General features: G+C 40.4%; 1 protein-coding gene across 7 annotated transcripts in view; it reads right to left on the reverse strand.

Moving 5' to 3' along the window:
• LOC122869868 (serine/threonine-protein phosphatase 2B catalytic subunit alpha isoform) overlaps positions 1–22335 on the reverse strand; it is a 70101-nt gene that overhangs the window by 33502 nt on the left and 14264 nt on the right. For all 7 annotated transcript variants that reach the window (XM_044183221.1, XM_044183223.1, XM_044183220.1 and 4 more), the window contains exon 2: positions 6767–6967. In XM_044183221.1, the coding sequence (XP_044039156.1) occupies positions 6767–6967 (201 nt within the window). The remainder of the gene's footprint in view (positions 1–6766; positions 6968–22335) is intronic.

Genomic DNA, 22335 nt, shown 5'->3' on the forward strand with positions numbered 1-22335 from the left:
ATTCAGTGTTTTTACTGGTTTTATTCACCTGGTCCGTTTGTTTTGGATACGTGGATAATTCGGCTTCTGGTAAAAAAACTGAAGGAATCCTAACCAGGAGAAGCTGACTGCAATGAAGGCAATGGTGGTGCAGACAACAACTCCTATGATCCCACGCTACTTCACAATGTCATCAAACTACGTCTTTTGTTATTTTTTTGACGTGAGAGACCCCTAGTGGCAGAAATTACATACTGTGCATTTTATTCTGTTGTCAGAAGATCAGCCCTTTTTTATTTTTCTACTTGATAGAGACATTTGTCTTTTTCAGTGATACAAAAAAGGGTTAGGCTTTCTTTTAAGAGCCCTGATTGTTTGGACTAATTTATGTCCCATGGTGCAAAATTATTGTGCTTATCTTTTGACTTTTACATGGCCACTTGTTGAGTAATGTACGATTCAAATAGTTTACGTGCGTTTACTTAATTTATGATTCAAATACTTTGTTTACTTGGGTGGTGAAGTAAAAAAAGCCCATGTAATGGTTTAAATAAAGTTTTAATTGGGGTAAACCATGTATTTGTCTGACACCTGATGAAGGAAATTAAAACCTGCATTGACCTTAATGCCTATTAAATTGTATAATTGCAAAAAACTAACAGCCATTAAAGAAAGAGAGCTATTTTCTTTATTCCTGAATGAAATAAAATAAAAAGGGCACTCTTTACTGATATTTTTTTTTAAATATCCTGTTTTTTTTAAATCCTGGCCACCATTAAGGCTTCATATTAAGGGTTAATTACTTAATCTCAAGATGCAATAAAATGTGAATATATTTTTAAAAAGGACAACACAACTAGGCAATCCAAGTCATTCATCTTGCTTTATCCAGAAGGGTGTGTGATGAATAAGGCTGGTTATTGCTATGGAAACATCCCAATGGCATTGAATCCCCCCCCAACAAAACTAAGCTGGTGCTGACCTCTGTGGGTATCACCAATCCAATGTATCCATTGTGTAGAAACAAACACATGGATGCAATAGGCAACCATCTCCTCTATAAAGCAATTGTTCTAAAAACATTCACGTTAAACTGTGCTCTAGAGTACAATACTATCTGAAGGGATGACCACCAAGAGAGCAATTACTTTGAAAATCTAGAGAATTTACAGGGGCTACATTCAAACACAGAGAGCTTTTTTATAACTTACAGTATTCACAGGGAAATTAACAATAGTTTCATGTTTTTAGAAGTCAGCGCTGCAGGAGGGAGTCTGGTGAGGAAGTAAGAGGCTGCAATTTCACCTGAAGCACACGTCAAACACATTGCGTGTGGGAGGACTGCACCTCCAGCTGACCTTTTGGAAAGCTGTCACTTGCTGGTGAAGAAAACAGCGGGGTGACACGGCGATGGCGAGAGTTTAATCACTGGCCAAAAAAGACCCGATGTGACGGTCACTGCGAATTGTAGTCAACTCATCTGTGCGAGCGTGAGCGAACGCTGGTTGATGCAAATCAAACAGAAACGCTACAACGGCTTACTCCTCCAGCTCAGCGCTCTGCTTTATCACAGCAAGCACACAATCCACCCATCGCTCTGCTCCAGTACACCTACAGACATGCTTTGCCTCCCTCCCTCTTGTCACACAACACACAACAATGAGGTGAGAACCAGAGCCCACGTAAGAAGAGCAGGTGGGAGTACATTATCTGGAGTGAGAAACAATTCGTTCTGGCCATCTCTTGCTTGTGCGCTAAAGTGATCTCCCTGAGTAGCAGCATATCAGCGGGCAGCAGCTATTGAGTGGGTGGTGGGCATTACACAACCTGGCTTCAGAACCTACACAGGCCACTCTAAAGGCCGGGCTCATTGAGCGAGAGAAATCCACAGTGAGGCAGACTGTGCCAGATCAGGTTTTGATTGAGACTGGATGATAACAATCCCCCTGGTTTTATGATGGCACTCTCCGCGAGCTTACATCCTGCAGAGCATGCATTTATGCAGAGGTGGAGGTGGAGCTTGCAATCTGTTATGAACATTAAACTGTATGTGATTTTTAAAAAGCTGCTATCGCCAGTACTGCAGCAACAATAAATGTTACAGCGTCTGATTTAGAGTTGGACCAACTTCAAATTACTGCGTTGGTGTAAACCACTGGTTCCCAACCCGTTACAAACTGAGCCCCTTTATAGACCCCTCATCATAGCTTGTATACTGTGTGTCTATGAGCTCTGAGCAGTTCCCTTTTTGGATTATTTAATTTTTATAGGCATGACGAGGTAAAACTTTCCGGTATTTCATTTGGAAAAAATAAAAATAAATTTGAGAAAAAATGTTGTGCAGCAGAAATACTTCTACTCGTCTCTCATTTTGCTGACTCCTCTGATTTATCTTGCGAGCTCAACAGATACTGGATTTAAGAGGCAGATACCGATCGATATTTGAGAGTGCAAAAAAATCTGATAATGATACATCAAAATTAAAAAATGTTGCACAACTTGCCTGCAGCATGGTAGTACAAGCCGAAAACGTTTGGTGAATGAAGCATGGTTAACAGGACAGAGTTGTGTGACGGCTTTTAATTTTGATGGACTAGTATTGAAGCTCACACCTGTTTTCAAAAATAGAAATTTATATAAAACACATAATCTACGATTATGAAATTTGGTGCCGATACCGATGTTTAAAATAACAATTTGGCTGATAGCCGATGCTTTTTGTGCCAGGGAAACAAAGAAATCTTCATTAAAAAAAAAAATAACTTAACTGTTTTAAAGTCATTCAGCCCTTCATTACACTATCTTTGAATGAACATAAATTCAATCATACAAATTTATCAAACAACCTTTAATATAACCTTCTTTAACATGAAAAAGATAAATTTTTTTTGAAAAATAACTGCTTCAAAAGCATTTTTAGCCTGCTATACAACAATTACAAATAACCAAGACAAAATTTAGCCAGCGCAAAATTGATGAAACACAACAGATAAACATTCGCCACTGCCATCGGTGAATGTCATCCTATTTGCCGATAGAAGTCAACAAGGCGATCGGTGCATCTCTAACATAAACGTTTTTGATAAGGATTCCTTCAATTTGTTTTGTTGTTTTGTAAAAGAATTGTAACTACTTAGAGAACTGAACAATAATTTGGCAGTTGAAACGTGAGTTTGTCAGTGCTCTCCTATGTAACGGGGACCCATGGTTTCTAAATGACCTTAAACACAGCTTTGGCATTTTTCTACTGTAATTTCTTGTTACTTATCAGCCAACATATACACAGATACAGATATATCTACAATAAGCTAATTTCACTCCAGCCAATTTATCTGTCTAGCGCTAATATCCGTATGAGTGCATTTTTCATTGTAAGACTGTTGCAATAACAACCTATTGGAAAGGTTTAATGGCCTTGCAATGCTGCACAGAGCAAACACACTTGACTTGACTCATAAAACTGCCATCCTAATCAAGGTCTTAGTAAGACCTTTTTAAGGTGTACACAAAAAATTTCCATAACCAAGGTCTTAACATTTCCTCACTAAGAAAAAAATATCTAATATTATGAAATGCAAACAGCTAAGGCTAAAAACAGTAAACCTTAGAAGCATTTCAGATTCTACAGCTCAGCATCTCGCAAAAAATATAATTTCTGGCTCAAGTAAAACACGTTTTCATTGTGTTTTAATATGTTAGAGATCAAGCTCCAACAGGGTAGAACAAAACAGGTGTATGGACAGTGTAAAAGCTTGCTGTTGCCTGGTGATGTGGCTGTAGGAGCTCTATTGATGGGTGACTTGTGCGAAGGCCATGGGAGCAGCTTGTACTCAGTGGCCTAAGCCAGCTCCGTTCGTCACACACACCCCTCCCTCCATGAAAACCCCACCTGCCATCTGGCCCAACCAGGAAGTGACTATGTGAATGTGAGATGAGAGAGAGAGAGAGAGAGAGAGAGAGAGAGAGAGAGAGAGAGAGAGAGAGAGAGAGAGAGAGAGAGAGAGAGAGAGAGAGAGAGAGAGAGAGGACATGTCATGGTGCTTTGCGTCTATGATAAATATTTACTTACTAATTTTCTGACCATGTGTCATGTTAGAATTGGAGGTGTGCTAACGGGGAGAGAGAGAGAGAGGGAGAAGAAACAGTCCCTGAGCATGACACAGAAAGATAAAACATGGCAGACAGAGGGGAGAGGAGTACTAAGAGAAACAAAGAATTGTTTATAGAGAATGGTGTGTGAGTTTGGGAGCACGCATGAGAGGGAAACACAGCAGGATCACGAGCACGCGCAACAGAGAAATCCTTGCTGAAAAGGACTACTGAGTGGGAGAGGGGTTGAGACAGGGGTGTTGAGTGGGAGGCAAAGACGTGCTTCATTGCCGCGCTTGTGTACACAAGTGCACGCACGCACACACACACACACGCACGCACGCACGCACGCACGCACACACGCGCGCACACACACACACACACACACACACACACACACACACACACACACACACACAGCTCCTCAGGATCCTCGGCTTGCACACAGAACAGAAGCTGTCCACTGTTTCTATGTAACAAAACAAAGGAAGGAGGTTTGCTGGCCGATCCATCATTTGAACAGTTATAAAATCTAAAATCAAGACATCTTAGCTTGGGAACTGAGCTTCTCAGAATTTCAGTGACAATCTGACCACAGCGGAAGGTCAGCGTTAGAGCATGTTTACACACAAGAAACCAGATTGTGATTAAGGCAGGAAATTATAAAACATTTTTACATGTCTGATTAACTCCCTAGTTTACATCATTTGTCAGTAATCAGATCTCTCCCGTACCCAATACCATATTTCCAAACCAATATTGGCCAATTATTTTAAGTGTATTTAAATAATCAATATCTTATATATTAAACTTTAAGAGATTTTTTTTGCTCATGCACAGTGAGGGGACAGGCTCTGAGGAAGATCACAGCTTTCCTTTATTGTGCATATGTGTTTAAGTTTTACAAATAGCCGACTGTTTCGCTGTGGAAATTAACGTATTTAGTGGTGTTTAGTCTAAACTGGAAGATCAATGCAATTTGATTGAATTTCAGTCTAAATTAGATTTAATTTGTTTGGATAGACTGGTGTGTGGCTACAAGTGCAGAGTTTTCCCTTTATCCCTCTACATTGTGCCACAGTAGTACTTTGTCATGGACATGAATCACTCAAAGACCTTTAAGAAATCCAGAAATATATATACATGGCTAAATAATGAGATATCTAGTTTGTCATGTTTAACAGCATTGCATTAATCCCTTGCTTATGTGCAAACGCAAAGACAGAGGCAGCAAATACGGCTTATGATTGTCCAACCTGTTTGCATCTTTTTGTTAAGCTTCACTCTCTTTAAAACAGATAGACAAGATATTATCTTCTCATAATGGCCTCAGTAAGCATATGAGAACCACACTTTTGTTTAAAAAGGGCTGTGCATGCATGAATTTAAGTAAGTATGAGCAGAGGCCTCTCTGGACTATATTTTGAGAATGATCTCGTATTAGGAAATGATGGGTTGCCATAGATCCTTTGAGTAGGCATCTGCCTCTGATTACAACAACATCAAAGAAACCTCATCAGAAAGTCTAATGGAGGAACAGGGTACTTGTCCAGGAAGAAAGACAACAATAGATGCACTGGATCTGTGCATTTGCATCAGCGAACCTCCGACTACATGCTCCTTCATGGAGGCAGACATGAATGAGCTCAACTTCAGCTCCAGGGCGCTTTTGAGATAGAATAGGTGCTTGTGAAAAATTAGTATACACAAACAAATGAGAGACTATGTTTCAGCTTTTTAATTTTGATAGTTTTACCTTTTTTTTTTTTTTACTGTCAGCTGAGTATTAAAACAGCAATATTCTGATGAGCTTTTTTGTGTCAGATCTGTGTTTTAATGTATGAAGCTGCCAACTGAGTGAGTGTCACCAAGCTTGTTTGTTTTGGCAAATTGGATGAACTGAACCTGTGTGTTTCCTAAAATAAAATACACTGCTATGGCAAGCTACATGCCCAACATGTGGCTGGAGGCACGGTGACTCACTTAATTACGAAAATTACATTTTCACATGGCTGTAAGCGTGCAGTCCTCTCTTGAAAGAGCCCAGAGTGTGTTTTTCAAATCTTACACTCCTGTATCCGCAAGTTGTCTAAATCTCCTAATACATGAAACACACAATTAGGGCTGCAAGTACAAGTATACAAGTTATTTCAGGTTAACGTATAGTGCAATTTTGATTGTGATTTGGACTCATGTGCTGTCAATTCCCGTGGCAGTCCTAATAATGACTGACTGTCTTTAGAAAAACAAAGTGACAAACAAGGTAGGAAACGGCTGGATTGTCAGTTGGAGAATAATTTTCTTCTTTTGCCATGTCTGCGTGCAAACACATCATCTGTCATTTGGTAATTGATGAAAAACGAGCACAGATTCTGTTCAAGTTTTTCCTCAGAGTTGTTAAGCAGTCGTGAAGTTTTAATTGTGGAAATAAGTAAGGCATAAGACCAAAAAAAAAAAAAAACAGTACAAAATAAATACACATTTAGGATCAAATTGAAATAAAAAATAATAATGATAGCAATCTAGCAAAATAACCAGGATTATCAGAATTACCAGTATCAGAATCCCTACTAATTTGTTGGTGGAGGCATCCAACTGTGTGCCTATTTTTATTATCAATTAATTATAAATGTATATCCAAATTTCATTAAAAAAAACAAAAAACAATGTGACGTGTTCAAATGACTTAACTCCCGACCTGTCACCGGGGCCTCAATGTCCAGCAGGTTCTTCTCTGAACGCAAGATTGTGGCGCCCTCTCCTATGAGCCTCAGAGCCACCGCTTCCTCCACACGGCCTTCCTTGGTTAGGTGAGCTTTCAGCACGTCCACTTTGGGCTTCCCCTCGCTGTCAAACACCTCTTTAGCCGTCAGCCGGTGACTGGGGGGGAACGGGACAGCTGCACGGGGAAAACGGGGGGGAAAACGAAAAAGAAAAGAAAAAATAAGCATCATTACGGCTGATATGCCTTCATAACATATTTACAGTGCTTTAATATACCTTTCATTGACAAAAGGCTTATGAGGATACGCAGTTAATTCCACATCACTGAGCAAACGGCATTTAAGCTGTTTGATTTGCAGGTACTTTGTGCTTTCCAGGGGATCGACTCCCTGCAGGAGAGGGAGTTCGTGTTCACTCCCATGCTTCCAGCCCACCCTCTGAGACAATTTACCAGATTGCTGCTATGATCTGTGAGTCATTCAATTTTCAATATTTATAACAGACCCACACTGTTTCTAGTTTGCTTGGCAATATTCATAGCAAAAGAGATTACACTTTGAAAATGAAGCACAGAACTGAGATAAAAATGTTGTTTTATTAACATAAAAAGCCTTTCATATAAGTACAAAGTCTAAATAACGAGTACGATTACCTTGCAGTGTTTAAGATCTGATATAAACTTAAACATCTTCTGTTTCATGTGTATTATTAGAAGAACAGTGACATCATCTTCAGCCTGACATGCATTTACTTATTTGTCAGTCACAGTTATTTAAAAGCGTTAAATTATGTTTATTTCAGAGAGTCTCGAAGGCATCATGGAAATTAGACTAACCAAATCCACAACAAATCTCTGTTACTGTCAATTTCCATAATTAGTGGCTTATAAAGGATAGCTTTTCACAGGAATTCAATGTGCTCTAGTAATTTTGGATACAACAGATGCAAGGCCTGAATCCTACTTGCATGCATTTTAATTTAAAACAGTGAACTTTCCTATCTAATCACAGCATAAAAAATAGATGGTGCACATTTTCTATGCAAATAGCCCAATGAGTCTTCAGACAGACTCTTAATGAAAAGCATGTTCTTGTAACAAAAGAACAGAAACCCCACAATGCAATTCTTTAAAATGGACCTCGTGTCACTTCCATTTTAGCAGCTGACATCAAACAGGTAAAAAGGTTTTTAAATGAAACCATTATTAAAAAAGGTACTTTTAGTGGCCACCTAAACAAAAGCCTAGTGTGTTAATATTTCATTTTTACAACCCCCTGATGAGCATAGCAAAGGTACAAAAAGGACATAATTAAAGACCATATCCTGTGGACTTCTCAATTCAGCAGCTCTACAGCGTTTAAAAAATAAGACATGCTCTTAATTAACATCCACTTGCAGACTTTGCCCATAGCATACAGTGTGACTAATGCACTAAGCCAGTAGCAAATACTGTTGAGTTGATGGCTGTGTGTGAGTTGTGTGTGTGTGTGTTTGTGTTAACATCCATCCTTCCCGAAACTGACATCAGTGGTAATCAGACCTGCATTTTATCTGTGTCACTCTGTGCTTAGTGACAGATGATATTTGGGATCTCAACTGCAGTATTTAAAGCTTTCTAACAGGTGTACATTATACTTACAGAGTTGTACCCTGAATATTTTCAGCATTACTATGTTTTAAACAATCTAAATCAGCGAGGTGCATCTGACTGACGATAACTTTCTCATTTCTCTTCACTTATTCTAAAATACTTGATCCGCTTAGATAAAACTAACATTCCCTAAAGCCAACAAATGAAGTGGAAACCTATTTCTGATATCTGAAAGTCAACATTATGATGCTGGCAAGCTATATGGAAAACTAGGATTCTTCTACCTAGCTGATATTTATTATCCTTAACTGATGTTTTAATGCTCTGTGTGACGTGATAGGAGTATTGTGGTGTCAAACATCTTTATGCAACTCATTCAGTTTCCTCTGTGTGCCATGATACTAATATACAGTAGGAAAACTGACAATGTCAGTATAATTTACCTTTATTTCCATTTTCCTCTTTCTTGCAACCACCATCCTTTGCAAATCGTCATAATTCAGACCAAAACGATAACACAAACTTTGTTCAAGCCCAATAAATACTCAATGTGCTTAAAGCAAACTTTTAAAACAATAGCAGCCTAATGTCTCTACTAAGGTATCTGAGGCATTCAGAAATGCCCATCTGAGATAGTATTACCCAGGGCCCCAGGTTGGCCTCTCTTGAGCACCTGCTGTGCAACTCTAGCCTGAGGCCAGGGCCTTGAGGCTTCTGATTTGAACGACTACACCACACTGGCCCCTGAGATGTTGGCGACATACAGTGTGAACGTTCGTGTGAACTATTATGAACCTGTTTGGGGCATTTTCCACATGAACAGAAAGACGGGTCTGTGCTTTAAATTTGACAGCTAGATGATTAAGAGCACTAGTATGAACGACTAAATATTAGTGTTATTCATTTTAGTTTAGTCATAATAAACTCCATGTAAATGTGTATAACTGTCAGATAAGGGCAGAGGGTACAGTGCTTACAGAATTTCCCTTAGAGAATGACAGGCAAACTCCCAAGGCAGTCTACCACAAACATGCTGCTCTTGAATCTGAACTTTATGAGTGTAAACCAAGTTATTTTCAACTCTCTCTGTAAAAATGTAGCCGTTAGTAGAACCATCCCATAGGTGATGCACGCGTAGAGAGAATTCATCAACACTGAATTCATCAACATTGAGTTTTATGAGGAAGATGCATGGGAAAACCTCATATCTAATGGTTGAAACGGTTATATGACACATTGTCAGCCTTTGAGTTGATTTTATAGCAAGTAGTTCTCACACACGTCGAAATAGCTGTGGATGTTGACCGAGCCACATTTGCTGCCACTGAGGTGACAAAACATAACACATCCTAAAATACAAACACTAAAGAATAACATTATGTTATAATAGAAATAACCCGCATGAAAGCTGTGGTTGTTGGCGCATTGGCAACCTTCATCATCCTTCCATTTCCTACAGTCATGACAATGGAAACACTGAACTTTTCCCCTGTGGAATTTCTAACAGCCCTCTTATTAACAGGAGTAACACCCACCTCTGCCAAAACATTACATGGCACATTGTAATGGTAGGTTCCACACTATAAAGAAAAAGGCGTTACCCCCATGACAGAAATTAAAAGTCCTGAGAAGGAAAAAGCACAACGGGGATTAACAACAAGGAAGTCAAGGAAGAAAAATCATCAAACTTTTGTTGTGTTCGTTTATTTGAACAAGAAAATAAATGGTGATGTCAAATATTGCATTAAAAATGGGCCACATCTTTCTCAGTCATTGCAGTAATTAACCATTCAAATATGAGCTATTGACAGTCAAAACAGAAAAAACCCAGCAAAATCTCAACCCTTTTCCTCCCAAACAACAGAATCAGAATATTCCCACACAGCAATTGTTGATTGTTGCAAATAACCCTGTGCACCTACCCTTTCATACAGTGCCTTATAGCTGTGAGAGCTTAAACTGACCCCAGGCTATCTGCCTGAAACCCAAGTATGACTCAAAAATGGTCTCCACTGGCTGGCCGCGTTTGCCTTCATTAGTTTTACCATTTCTCTGTTCCTTTCTGTTATGTAACTGGGAAATTGCACTGCAGCCTTGAATCTAGCATGAGAGAGAAATGATGAGAGTGAGAGAGGATCAGACAGGATGAAAAAAAACAACTCAATCTGGAGTCTGATTTAACTTTCCCTGGTAATTTGTCTCAGATTAGCATTGTAATTTCCAAGATACAAATTAAAGCCATCCATCAGCCATTAGGTTTAAAGACTAATAGACCACTAAACCTCTGCATGTCTGGAGGGCGTGCTAAATAAACTTTAAAGTTTATTTATAAAGGTATACTATCTTGTGTTTGTCAGCAAGGTTTATAGCAACATTTAATAATTTCCTTCTTCAGTGGATTAGCGCTGAGACTTAGGTCTTGAACTTACAAAGCTTTAGATCATCAATCCCACCTTTGTTCATGCAACTTCCATGAGTAGAATAACTATCCCAGAATATAGCAGACATTCAGGTGTGAGTCTTGAGAAATCTGTACCACCGGGCGCAGTGCATCTGAAACTGCTGAGAAGCAGTGGGAAAACGGGCAGCTTGAAATGTTCAGGTTGGTGTAGTTCAGAGCTAATGCGATCTCTCTGAGGAATGAGACAGCGGGAGGTGCGCAGTCATATGGTGCTGGACAGATCAGCTTAATTGGAGAAAGTGAGACAGACTGTTTCAGAGCTCACCAAGCAAGCACTGGCTTCATTTAGTGAAGAACACGGAGTGCAACCGTGATTTTGGCCTGAACTGGCAGCTCAGATGTCTACAATTCCTGTATATCATCTTCCTTCCTGGCCTTGTCAGCTGTCTGAAAGTTGTGTGATACACATTACATTATAAATACAGAATAAACAACTGGAATTCAGAAAACTCTTTACTAGTGAGCAAAAAATTGCGTTCAAACACATCTCTACTTTGTAGCTATATAACATCAGTAATAGTTTAAGAAGTGCTTGATTGATATAGGCTCCACTCACACAATATGGTCAGTCGATCGATATCTAACTAGTGCCACTACTGACAGCCATGATGCCAGTTTATTTTCTTTAACTGCGCAGCAATACCTATAGCAAACATTGACTGTGGCTGCCCCAGATGGTCATGAAGAGCAGGTTATCGGCTACTAACTGCCTCTTTATTAAGTCAGCATAGTCCGAGCTGGGTTGCCATTGTGGCCAATGAATGGGCATAGATAAAACAAATTAATTGATACAGAAAAACAACAACTTATGATGAATTCTTACAATTCCAGGGTCAGCAACCTAAATCCTGCGATGCACAGCATCTTTCCATCAGATGCCGAATTTACCCCTAAAAAATTGGTGACGGTGCATGATGCAGTGGGAGCCCTCGCGGAGCGTGGGTGAGACTCGGGTTGTCACTGCCCACGTCAAACCCTCGACCCCCTTCCACCAGACAAGCCACCACACCAGCAATTTTCCTCCCCTAAGACTCAGCATGACCAGTGGAAATCTCAGCATGACCAACAGAGAGCTGATGCAGAACAAAGACTCCAGAACTATGTGTGAGTGCAACAAAAGGTCAGTTCATACAAAGCATAGAATACCAGAAGTAATTTGACTGCATGGTCAGACGTTATTATGCAAAGGCAGTGCGGTGTCTGATCTAAAGCAAGATACTGATCTATAACTTTGCTTCCTTACTCGCACAAAACAACAGTCACTATTCTCCTGATCCATTTGCCTTTTTCGAATGACGGTGCTGTGTTCTTTATCCTCAGGCAAGGTAAGTGGCTGGCAGCACAAGCAAGATCTCTGTGTAATGAATCAAATGGAAACTCACTATCTGATCAAATGGAACGTAAATACCAGTGCCAGGTAAGATCATAGACGGATTATGACACAACGGGCCCCTTGGCACAGACACGTAAAAGGCCCCTCATCACTCCTAGACAGGAGTAAGACACCCAGACTGAAAGAGACACAAAACAATGACAAAAAAAAAAACACAGCCATGTTGTTTGTAGTCGTTTTGCATCTCTTTGTAGATGTTTTGTGTCTCTTTCTGGGACATTTTGCAGGTGAAGACCAGTTGTCTGGGACTGTGCCCAGTCAGCCCGTTCAGTAATCCATCCATGGGTAAATCAGCACAAAAGAAGAAATACACCCACTAGCACATCGACAAATGTGGGATTATGCTTCAGAATAACAGTATAATGTAGTTGCGCTATATGCATGAGATGAATCTGCTATTGACAGTGCATAAATGGGGAAAAATTCAATCACACTCAGACTTTATCCCAGTTGGAAGCCTTTTAGTGATGAAGCATCCACTGTGTGTGGTGTATGCACAGAGGATGACTGCCAAGTGTTGAATAGGGCACCAAGAGTGTACAAGTCACTCTCCACTGATAGCCAGGGTTTCTTAATTAAATTACATAACGGCATTCAATTAGAGCAGGATACGTTTAGGAGTCCAGGATGAGCAGAATGCACGAGCTTCTGTAGGTGGTAGAAAACAAAGGACATACTGTAGGCTACATCAGAAAGCACCTTAACTTCAAATGTCATCTGGCAGCCTTTTCATTGCTTCACTATTACACTACCACTGCGTCCATTCGGAAGCTGATTACCTGACATGTATAATGCAAAAGATATGGCCATCTTTGCTGACAACAAAGAACTGCAGCAGCTGAACCATGTAAGGCATTATATTCACAAGGTGATAAATTATTTGCAATATGGTCTACCTCACACACTGGATGCTCCAGCGTGATGTCTATATTTCAGGTCTGAAATTGGTGTCTCCGTTTTTCTACAACTTTGCCACCTTCTCCAACCCATCTAGAAAGCCTATAACACCGTCAATCAATAATTCATAAGTCAGCACTCCTTAGACATAATGCATTCCTTACACACAATTAATACAATATAAATTCCAGTTGCAGAATGACGCCCACAGTCCACAGTAGAAATGGTGTATTATAATATCTAAAGGCTTTAAACAATATTTAAAAAGGGGGCTTATGGCTGCCAGCTTATTTTGGAGATGATTCTTAGAGGCAGAATGAGTAGGATTTGTCGGTTGCTGTTTGTAAACACAACATTCCAAGTTGGCTCCCTCCCCGGCTCAATGACACCAGAAGTACACGCCCAATGCTGTTAGTGACAACGCTGCTGTATCAGTTTTTCAACGTTAGAAGAAAAAAAACAAAACAAGTGCCAACAGTAATGTTAGGTATCGTCAGCTATATTCCAGCTCATTACAGACACTAGCACTGAGTCTCTCCGATGATCAACTTACTACGTTGGTGTGGGACTGCCGCGGTAACCGGCATGGTTAGCTTGTGTGCTAGACAGAAAATGATTCTAAGCTCAAACTCAGCACTAATGTACAGACCTCAAAGGTTATTTTCTCAAAACGTAAAGTTATTTGCATTGGTTGATAGTATGACTTAGTATGACTAAGTACTATTTTTGGAACGTTACATTTGTTGTAATGGAAAAGCCTATACTTTAGCGAGTGAACTAAGCTAACCGCCGGCACCTACCTGTCCAACAGAAAACAGGCCCACTCCGCGTCGCTCTTCATCCCCATCCTCTCCTTCAGTACTCGCCAGAGGGTGAAAACCACACCCACCGCCCAAAGGTTGACGCCCAGAAACGTCCCGAACACAGCAAAATAAGAAAATGCTGGCAGAGGGCAGGGTCTCTACAGATACACACACCGCAACACATTTCTTGTGGGTCATAAGTGATGATTGAGAAGAATTTCTTTTTTATGAGTCTATACATTTTTTAGGAAAATCCTACTCATTCTTCCTGCAAAGAAATCCTAAAACAGAAAAGAATGGAAGGCTAATCCATCAAAAACCCTGCTTCCTTCTACTGTGAACAAAACGGCTCTGAGTCAGTATAGAATACATCATTCTCCATATTTAATATGATTCAGAAAACAGCAATATTGTGTACATTAATGGATGGTAAAAGAACTGCACATTAAGACAAGCGATTGTTCGGGTAGCCCTTTAAAAATGATCCGAAACTGAATGAGCAGTTGTCTGGATGAGAAGTTGTTTTATTGCACACTAAGTTGTTGGATAATTCTGCAGACTGGATTCTATCACTGAGCTAATTCAGCAACACAGCTGAATCCATACACCTGGTATTTGCAATGTAACTCAGTACAGCAAAGAGGGACACTACTCCGGTTTTCCAGTATTATGTCATATGAAGATGTATTAAAATAGAAGTCAACCTACAGAAGGTGTAGGCTACTCATCTGGTCTGGAGATATAAAAAGGCCAGCAGGATTTAGGGCTAACAGTGAAAAGGTCACTTAGAAATTGGTGTGAACCTCTTTACCATGCATTAGTAGGGATAGAAGCCAGTCCTGAATGAAACGCTTAGCAGAGCTTAGCTTTGAAGCTCAGTGCTTTTGAGTCTGCCGAATATATCTGTGCGCCGTATGGAAATGGAGTGGTTACCTCTGTGGTTGAGACAGGAAGGAGAGCAGAGCCAACAGCACTCACCTTCCCAGAGACAGACAGACAGAAAGAGAGAGAAAAAGGAAAAAGACAGTAGAAAATGAACTGTTGGCTGCGTCACAGGAAATAAACATGCAAAAGGGGACTGAGCAGAACTGTCAACAAAGACTCACGGGGCATGTATCAAAGACAGATATTGTGACATGAAGCCAAGTAATGCTACCGAGCCCAGCGGGTTTTAAGGATAACATATCTAATCATTTGTGCACACAAATTATCTTTCCCTCAAATTAATAATTTGTACTCTTGTACTACATAATTCTCTCCCTGTAATTAATAATTCATGCCCTAAAATTACGAAATTGTGCCTTCAAATTACTCATTTCACTCCCTCAAATTAATAGCAAGCCAGTTAAATTTTTTTGTAGCAGTAGGAGCGGAAGTTACATGTTGTCACTTCCAGCAAGGAAGGAAAAAAAACACCCAGCTTGTGTTTTAGTATAGAGGAGCCATCAAACTACTATACTTTTTTTTCTTAAATTAATAGCATTGAGATATAACATTAATTCCATTTGTTCTTGTTTGCCAAACACTCTGCTTGTGAAGCTACAGTGGATGTTGTTTCAGCACTCCGTGCACTGTCAGTTTTGGCTACATGGAGCACAGATGCAGCTGTATAATGCACTGAAAAAGAAATTGCTTAAGTGGTCAGTTAAATGAAAAAAGAGATGTGAATGTATTTCAGGTTTTGACAGGAATAACATATTGTTTCTGTTCCGTACATGCATGTTCACATTTCTCAGTTTGAAGCTACTTGTTATCCCTGATACTTGTGTATCTGTGCTCTGAACAATGTTATGAAGTCCGACAAAACAGCAGTTCTAATGATATTTAATAGCTTTTCAACTTACATTATCCTAATCTATTTCACAAATAAGAAGCACTAGCATATTTGTTTGTACTGGCATGTACACATTTCAATCTTTGAAAATGTTATTTTTCTAACTGCACATTTTCACTACTTTAGTCTATGACCTGTAGTCAATGTCAAAACTAATTGTAGCTCTAATTACCATAACTTTCATTAAATACTACCAGTGGACTATTACTGTACTTTCAACAGTTGCTGACCATCATCATCTGCTGCAGTGATATAAGCTTTTACATTGTATCAACGAAACAGGAGAGATATTAGATAAAAGTGAGTGAAAGGTGTTGCCAGGGAAACAGAGCTGTAGAGTCTCAGTCTTAATCTTTCATCCATCAAAATATTGGCTTAAAAATGAGTCGCCGGCAGCATGTTACATTCTGCATCAATCCAAGGCTGGAAATCAGAGCAGAAGCCTTATCATACATATTCCACTGTAACATGCTTAAAAAAAATAATATACTAGCAGAATGAGGTAAACACAAACAAAAGGAGTGTAATGATGCATCTGACAGCTGTTCACTGCAATAACATGTGTGGCTGTCTGCACAGAGGTTCCCGTCAATGACAGCTATCTAGGGATCCTCATTATTAAGATAGACAGGTCGTATAGCCTACTAAACAAGCCAACAATATGCCCAAGACCTGCATCTATGCTGCCATTGCTGTCAGGGTTATCAAAGTCTATCAAGCTCTGACAGAAAATAGCCCATAGCAGTGTTTTAGAGACCTGGGCGACAGCAATGTGAGCATGAGTGACAAGCAAACGTTAATCCTGCTGCTGGCTCAACAGCTTTTAGATGAGAAATGTAGAAAGCGTTAGCAGCAGCAGGTGATCAAAATGCACCGCTGCTCAGACAGCACTCTGACTAAGTCCCTGATTAATTAGTGAGGTTAGGGCTGAAGCGTGGGAGGCTGGCGTGGGTGAATGGAAGGATGGATGAATGTATGTATGTAAGGATGGATGGATGGGAGTAGGTGGCAGATGCTGTGGTGGGGGGTGGATGGGCATTTTCTAAGGGAAGTCCCTGCACTGGTTTTCTAGTGGTGGTTGGGCATGTGGTGAGCCATCAATGTAGCAGCCGATCAATGACACAGTGAGAGGTCGCCAGGGACCTGGATCAGAGCTGGCAAATGACTGCAGTGGATTTGGAGCTGGAGTGGGGGGAGGTGCATGAGTCAGGGAGAGTGAAAGATCAGTCAATTAAATAAAAATGCATGCATGAGTCAAGATGAAAAAATGATGTGTGCTGGGGGAAAGAGCACCTGTCAATCTATCAAAAACGATCCAATCCCTGACTTACAGTCCACTAATGGGATGTACCATCCTCACACAACTTGTAGTCTATAGCAAATTATTAGCCATGGCCTGAAGACAGACAGTCAAGTCAGTTCACCATCTAGAAAACCATATTAAATATTGAGACCACGAAAGAGCTATCATTTCTTCTCTAAGAAGAAGAAAAGGGCAGTACAACAGCTTTTAGACTTCCTGGATGGAAATCTAGGGGCTACACAACTGACCAAGACACTCAGCAACATGGGTGGCTTTTGTTTCATGCAGCGATTTGAGCTTAAACTAGCAAGTATGCTAAATGTAGGAAAACTGTGGAAATATTTGAACATTTTTATTATACTGTCTCTTTCTGTCTCAATTATTCTTTTTGCCTCAGTGCTTTTAAAATATAAATCATGTTCAAATCAATCCACCAATCCAATGCACTGGATCCGTTTCGATGCCAATACTGACCTTATTAAGCAGATCTGGTATCAGCCATGACGTGGCCAACCCACATTAGATTTCAGTTTATTTGACAATGTTATTATAATGTCAGTGTTTCAGCTATCAATTACATTCACTCTGTCATGGCTGGCCAGAGTTTTTGATCCCATAGTCATCCCTGGCCTCACGTTACCTTAAAAATATTTAATGAGTTCCATGCAGTGAGGTGCACAAATTTAAACAATTGGGGAAAAGAAAGTGCTAGTACAGGTCACATACTGAGTTGAGGTATGCAGCATTAGTACTGGGAGAAATACGGTTGGATTAGTGCATCCATAAAATCGACTTTACGCATCCATCTAGGACTGCAGCTATCCATTATTTTAGTAATTGAGTATTCTACCGATTAGTCCATCGCTTAATTGGATAAGAAATACTTTTGCTTTGTTAAAAAGCAATAGTAAATATGCAAAAGAGAAAATAAGACAGGCCTCTTAAAATGAACAACTAATTGGTTTCCTTTTTAGAAAAATCTACATTTGCATACAATAATACTATCTGAAAAAACTAAACACATTTAAGTGCCATATTACATTCTGGGTTTTAAAGAAAACATTTCTGAAATGAAAAAACAAACACCTTTTGCTTTAAAAAGGGTATATATACTTAAGTTTTAGAACTACAAGTTTTAACCTAACTACAGCTCAGGCATAACATAAGCCTTTACTGTCTTCTCTGTGGCATTTGTAAGAGGCAAAAATGAGTGAACAGGAACTGTGAATGAAGCTCAGGCTTTCCGCAGCATTATATTTTCTGTGGTTATTTACTTGCGCAAAATCTAGCTAACTCAGGAACATCACAACTAGCCACCATACTGATTTATGTTCTTAACTAGCCATTACATATAGCCATAATTAACGTAGCTACATTCTTTACTAGCCTTCATATACCTTGTGTCAGGTCCGCTCTGTGGACTGGATGCTTAGACTGGATGCTTTCTGCTGAGATGCTGAAGCAGAGATGTCGTGCTATTGTGTCTTTTCTCTGTTCCCCTTCGCTATTTTCTCTCTCTTCCTCCTCTTTGTAGCCCGCGCTGTCAAATCACACCAAAGACGCTCTGAAACCATCTCTGATCACACACAGCGTAAGCGTGTTGTGCGACAGTAATAATCATTTATCACAGTTTTTGCCGTTATAATATTTACACAATCACAATTTATATACAAGCTGCCACATACATCAATACAAAACTCTTTGTACAGCTCTAGAATCTGAACTACGCTAATACATCCATGATATATGAAGACTTTTGCACATTCAAATTATTTCAAATAGGATGGGATTACATTTTTACTTCATGGAAACAAAAGTGCGAGGAATAAATAGAAAGAAGTGCGATTGGTATGACTTTCAGGGCTGGTTTTTGTACGATGCCTTGTCCTACGCTAAATACCTTTTTCCAACAAACCACCTTGAATCACCTCACTTTACTGGACTGTATATGGCTTGATTCAAGAAACTGGGCCTATGTGTAAATATTTTTTCAGTACAGGCACAACACAGGTCAGACAGATCTCAAGTGTAATAAAACAGCAAACTCTACCAACTACTGAGAAGCTATGATGAACAGTTGTGCTGAACATAGTTCAAGTGAATTATTATAGACCATTACATGTTTGGAAGTGTTATGTGTAAGGTGTTAAGGGCCAACAGGCCAGCACAAAAAAGCTCAATCTCAATGAAAAACAGCTCGCAGATTTCCAGGTTTGCGGAGATGTTAACACTCTATGGCATTTCCTCTGAAAGCTACTCTGACAGGCCCTGAAGAAGACATTCCCTGCTAGCTTTGCCGTGCTGAGGCCTGCCCCCCTCCTCCTCCTCCACCTCCTCCTCCTCCTCCACAATGCCGTGACACAGGATTAGCTTTCATTAGAGAAGGCGCTGTAATCAGCTTTGGAGCATAGCAGAGACGGAACAATGGAGGAGGCTGAAAGGATCTGGAAGACAGGGTGCTATGGGTGCATGCTCGGCTGTATGCAAGCTATTCCCCCAAATGGAACCTGCGGCCCATAACAGACAGACAGTTTCATAGCCACACTTATCTGCATATTCCCCAGTGGTATGTACTACGCCTAAAAGACTATCATGACAAACACAGCATAAGCAACATGCTGAATGCTTCACTTGTCATTTTAGGGCCCGGACACAACAAGTCAGCTATAAAGCACTGTTGAGCTGCCACTGAGCAATTTAGAGGCGACCGACGCCTATAGTTTTTGCTGCCACATGTCATGGCGATCTGACTGGCTGTTCGGACCAGTGAATCTGTGATTTCACCTATTCACCTGTTTATCCTTAATTTCTCCTGTTCAAGCAAGACCACGAGCTAACACCGATGCGAAGCGAAGCAAAGCAATGTGCAGATCATACATGTTGAAGATCAAGTGGCTGTCAACAGAAGATATGATGGGACAAGGAAGGTACTAAATAACTGCCCTATGCCTTGCAAAATGCATGAGATCAAGAATTCCCCCTGCCATTGAAAATATACAGACACAGGCAAAAATCCAATATTCTCATATTGCCTCCCTAAAAGCAGATAGAGACAACTATTCACAATTCTAACTTGTCAGCCCGCAGGGCTTCAAGGCTAGAATTTCAACATTTTCTTCAGATGGTAAACAGAAAGGTCAGGCAGCTAAGGAGGGATTGGTGGGCGTGTTTGGATACCAGTCTGGACAAAAACCTGGCCCTGCACGTGCACAGAACCACCTTTGTGTGAGTCCTCCACCACTCTCCATCATGCTGTCAACTGGCGCTTGTATTGGGAAGGACTGACGACACAGGTCTATCGAGAACATATGTCCCCACTAACCCTGGAGAGCTTCGCCAGTACACAGGCAGCCACTTTACAAAGCATTCTTGTTGGTGGCTTGTTCGAGGAGCGTGTAGTGACATGCAGACGGGTGGCTGGACACGATACAGATCGCTGTGTGCAGTTCAACTAGGGTTGCAGTTGTTATAAAACCAAAAGATTGACTTCAAAAGCTTTACTACTTAGTTAAACATGTGAAACTCAATACTATAATGATACCATGACAGAGAAGTAAAAATATATTGCAGTATGCTACCACAATTTAACTGGACAGCTTTGCAGCAACTTTTGCAGAAGTGCTTTAAAACATTGGTTGGTCATAAAATTGTCAGCTCTGTAAGCAAATTAGTTCTACATTTTGCACCTGGGATTAGTTTTTTTAATGTTCCTACTAAATGTTTTGATCTATTTCACTACCTGCTACAGGCAACTGTCAAGAGCCATATTGCTCTTTCTTTTTCCAGCCCCTTTTAAATATTTCAATCCACACATGTAAACCCTCTATAGAGAACACTGAAAAGGAATTTCAGCTTGCAGAACACATTTGCTGCAAGTATCAAGACGAATCATGTCTTGTTCATGTAGTATAACACTGCGTCTTAATCTAGGATGGCATCCACACACAATAACTAGAACATTATGAATATCTGGTGGCTGATTAGGGAATCATCTACCATCTATTCTACACCTGCAGGAGGTCAAGTCCTGACCCAAGTTGTACTACCACATCTCAAATTAAAATTAGAAATCTAGACTGATGATAGTTAGGCGACATGACTCCTGACACAATCTGATTCAGTAAAATATTATCTAATATGATACAATATGGAATGTAAATCAATAGAAACATGTTACATTCCAGAAACTCCAACTGACTTCAGTGTTTTCTGTACTCATTCACAGCTTGCCTCTGAGATAATATGCCTCAACAGGCGTGATCGCACCTCCCAAGGAGGGCTCGTTGGCAGTAGAGATGTTGGCATTTCTAGAATGCAATTACTAGACGCATACAGAGGGGATGAGGCCAGTCTATATTTGTACCCACACTTGGTAAACGGCACATACAAGAGTCGAGGCTGACCCAAATAAAACACTGCCTGAACTGTAGATAACATTCCTCATCATTAATTAACCACCCTCCTCCTTTCTCCTCTTCGTTAGGAAGGTTACCTGCTTGACTTGAAAGTGAATACGCCCTGCCACTTCACAGTGATCTGTGGACTGGGGCAAACCCTCCCAACTTCACAAGAATAGCCCCATCACATAAGTGAAATAGCATTCCTCCATGCTGTGTCACAAGGACAAGGGAGGGTCAGAAATTGCAAGTAAAAATGAATGTGTGTTCTAAATAAATAAGATACAGAAATAAATAAAGCTAAAATATCTCATTCCTAAAAGTACTAAAGAATACAAATTCAAGTATTATAAGACACAGCTAATATTGTAACAACCATCTTTCTGGCAGCAAGTGTTTGAGACCCATGGTTGAGTTTTCATTTCTGGCAGACTGACTGGTTTTTCTGAGGACAGGTGGTGAGGCAATGGGATGGCACAGCCAGCCACCTCCTCCCACCTCTTGCCAAGACAACAAGGCCCCTAAGAGTCCCCTTCCTTTTCAATGGCTTCCTTTTCCCTCTTGCCCACACCCACCTCTCAAGCCCATCTCTCTATCTAGGCCATGACTGCGCAGGTGTGGTGGGTTCTCCTGCCAGCAGGGGCACCTGACTGCCAAGAAAGAAAAGCAAAAAACACATGGGGCTGTGATAGGATGGAGGGAGGGCAACAAAGGAATTACTTCTCTAAAGACCAAAGGAATTCTGAGTCAGCAAGGGATATAAACTTCTCACCAACCACACACACACACACACACACACACACACTCTTTGTCTCGCCAATCCCAGCCCCCTGGAGGAGCGCTATATATCAGGAGAAGCTGTGA

Source organism: Siniperca chuatsi, linkage group LG22, assembly GCF_020085105.1.
Source record: "Siniperca chuatsi isolate FFG_IHB_CAS linkage group LG22, ASM2008510v1, whole genome shotgun sequence".
NCBI classification, from domain to species: domain Eukaryota; kingdom Metazoa; phylum Chordata; class Actinopteri; order Centrarchiformes; family Sinipercidae; genus Siniperca; species Siniperca chuatsi.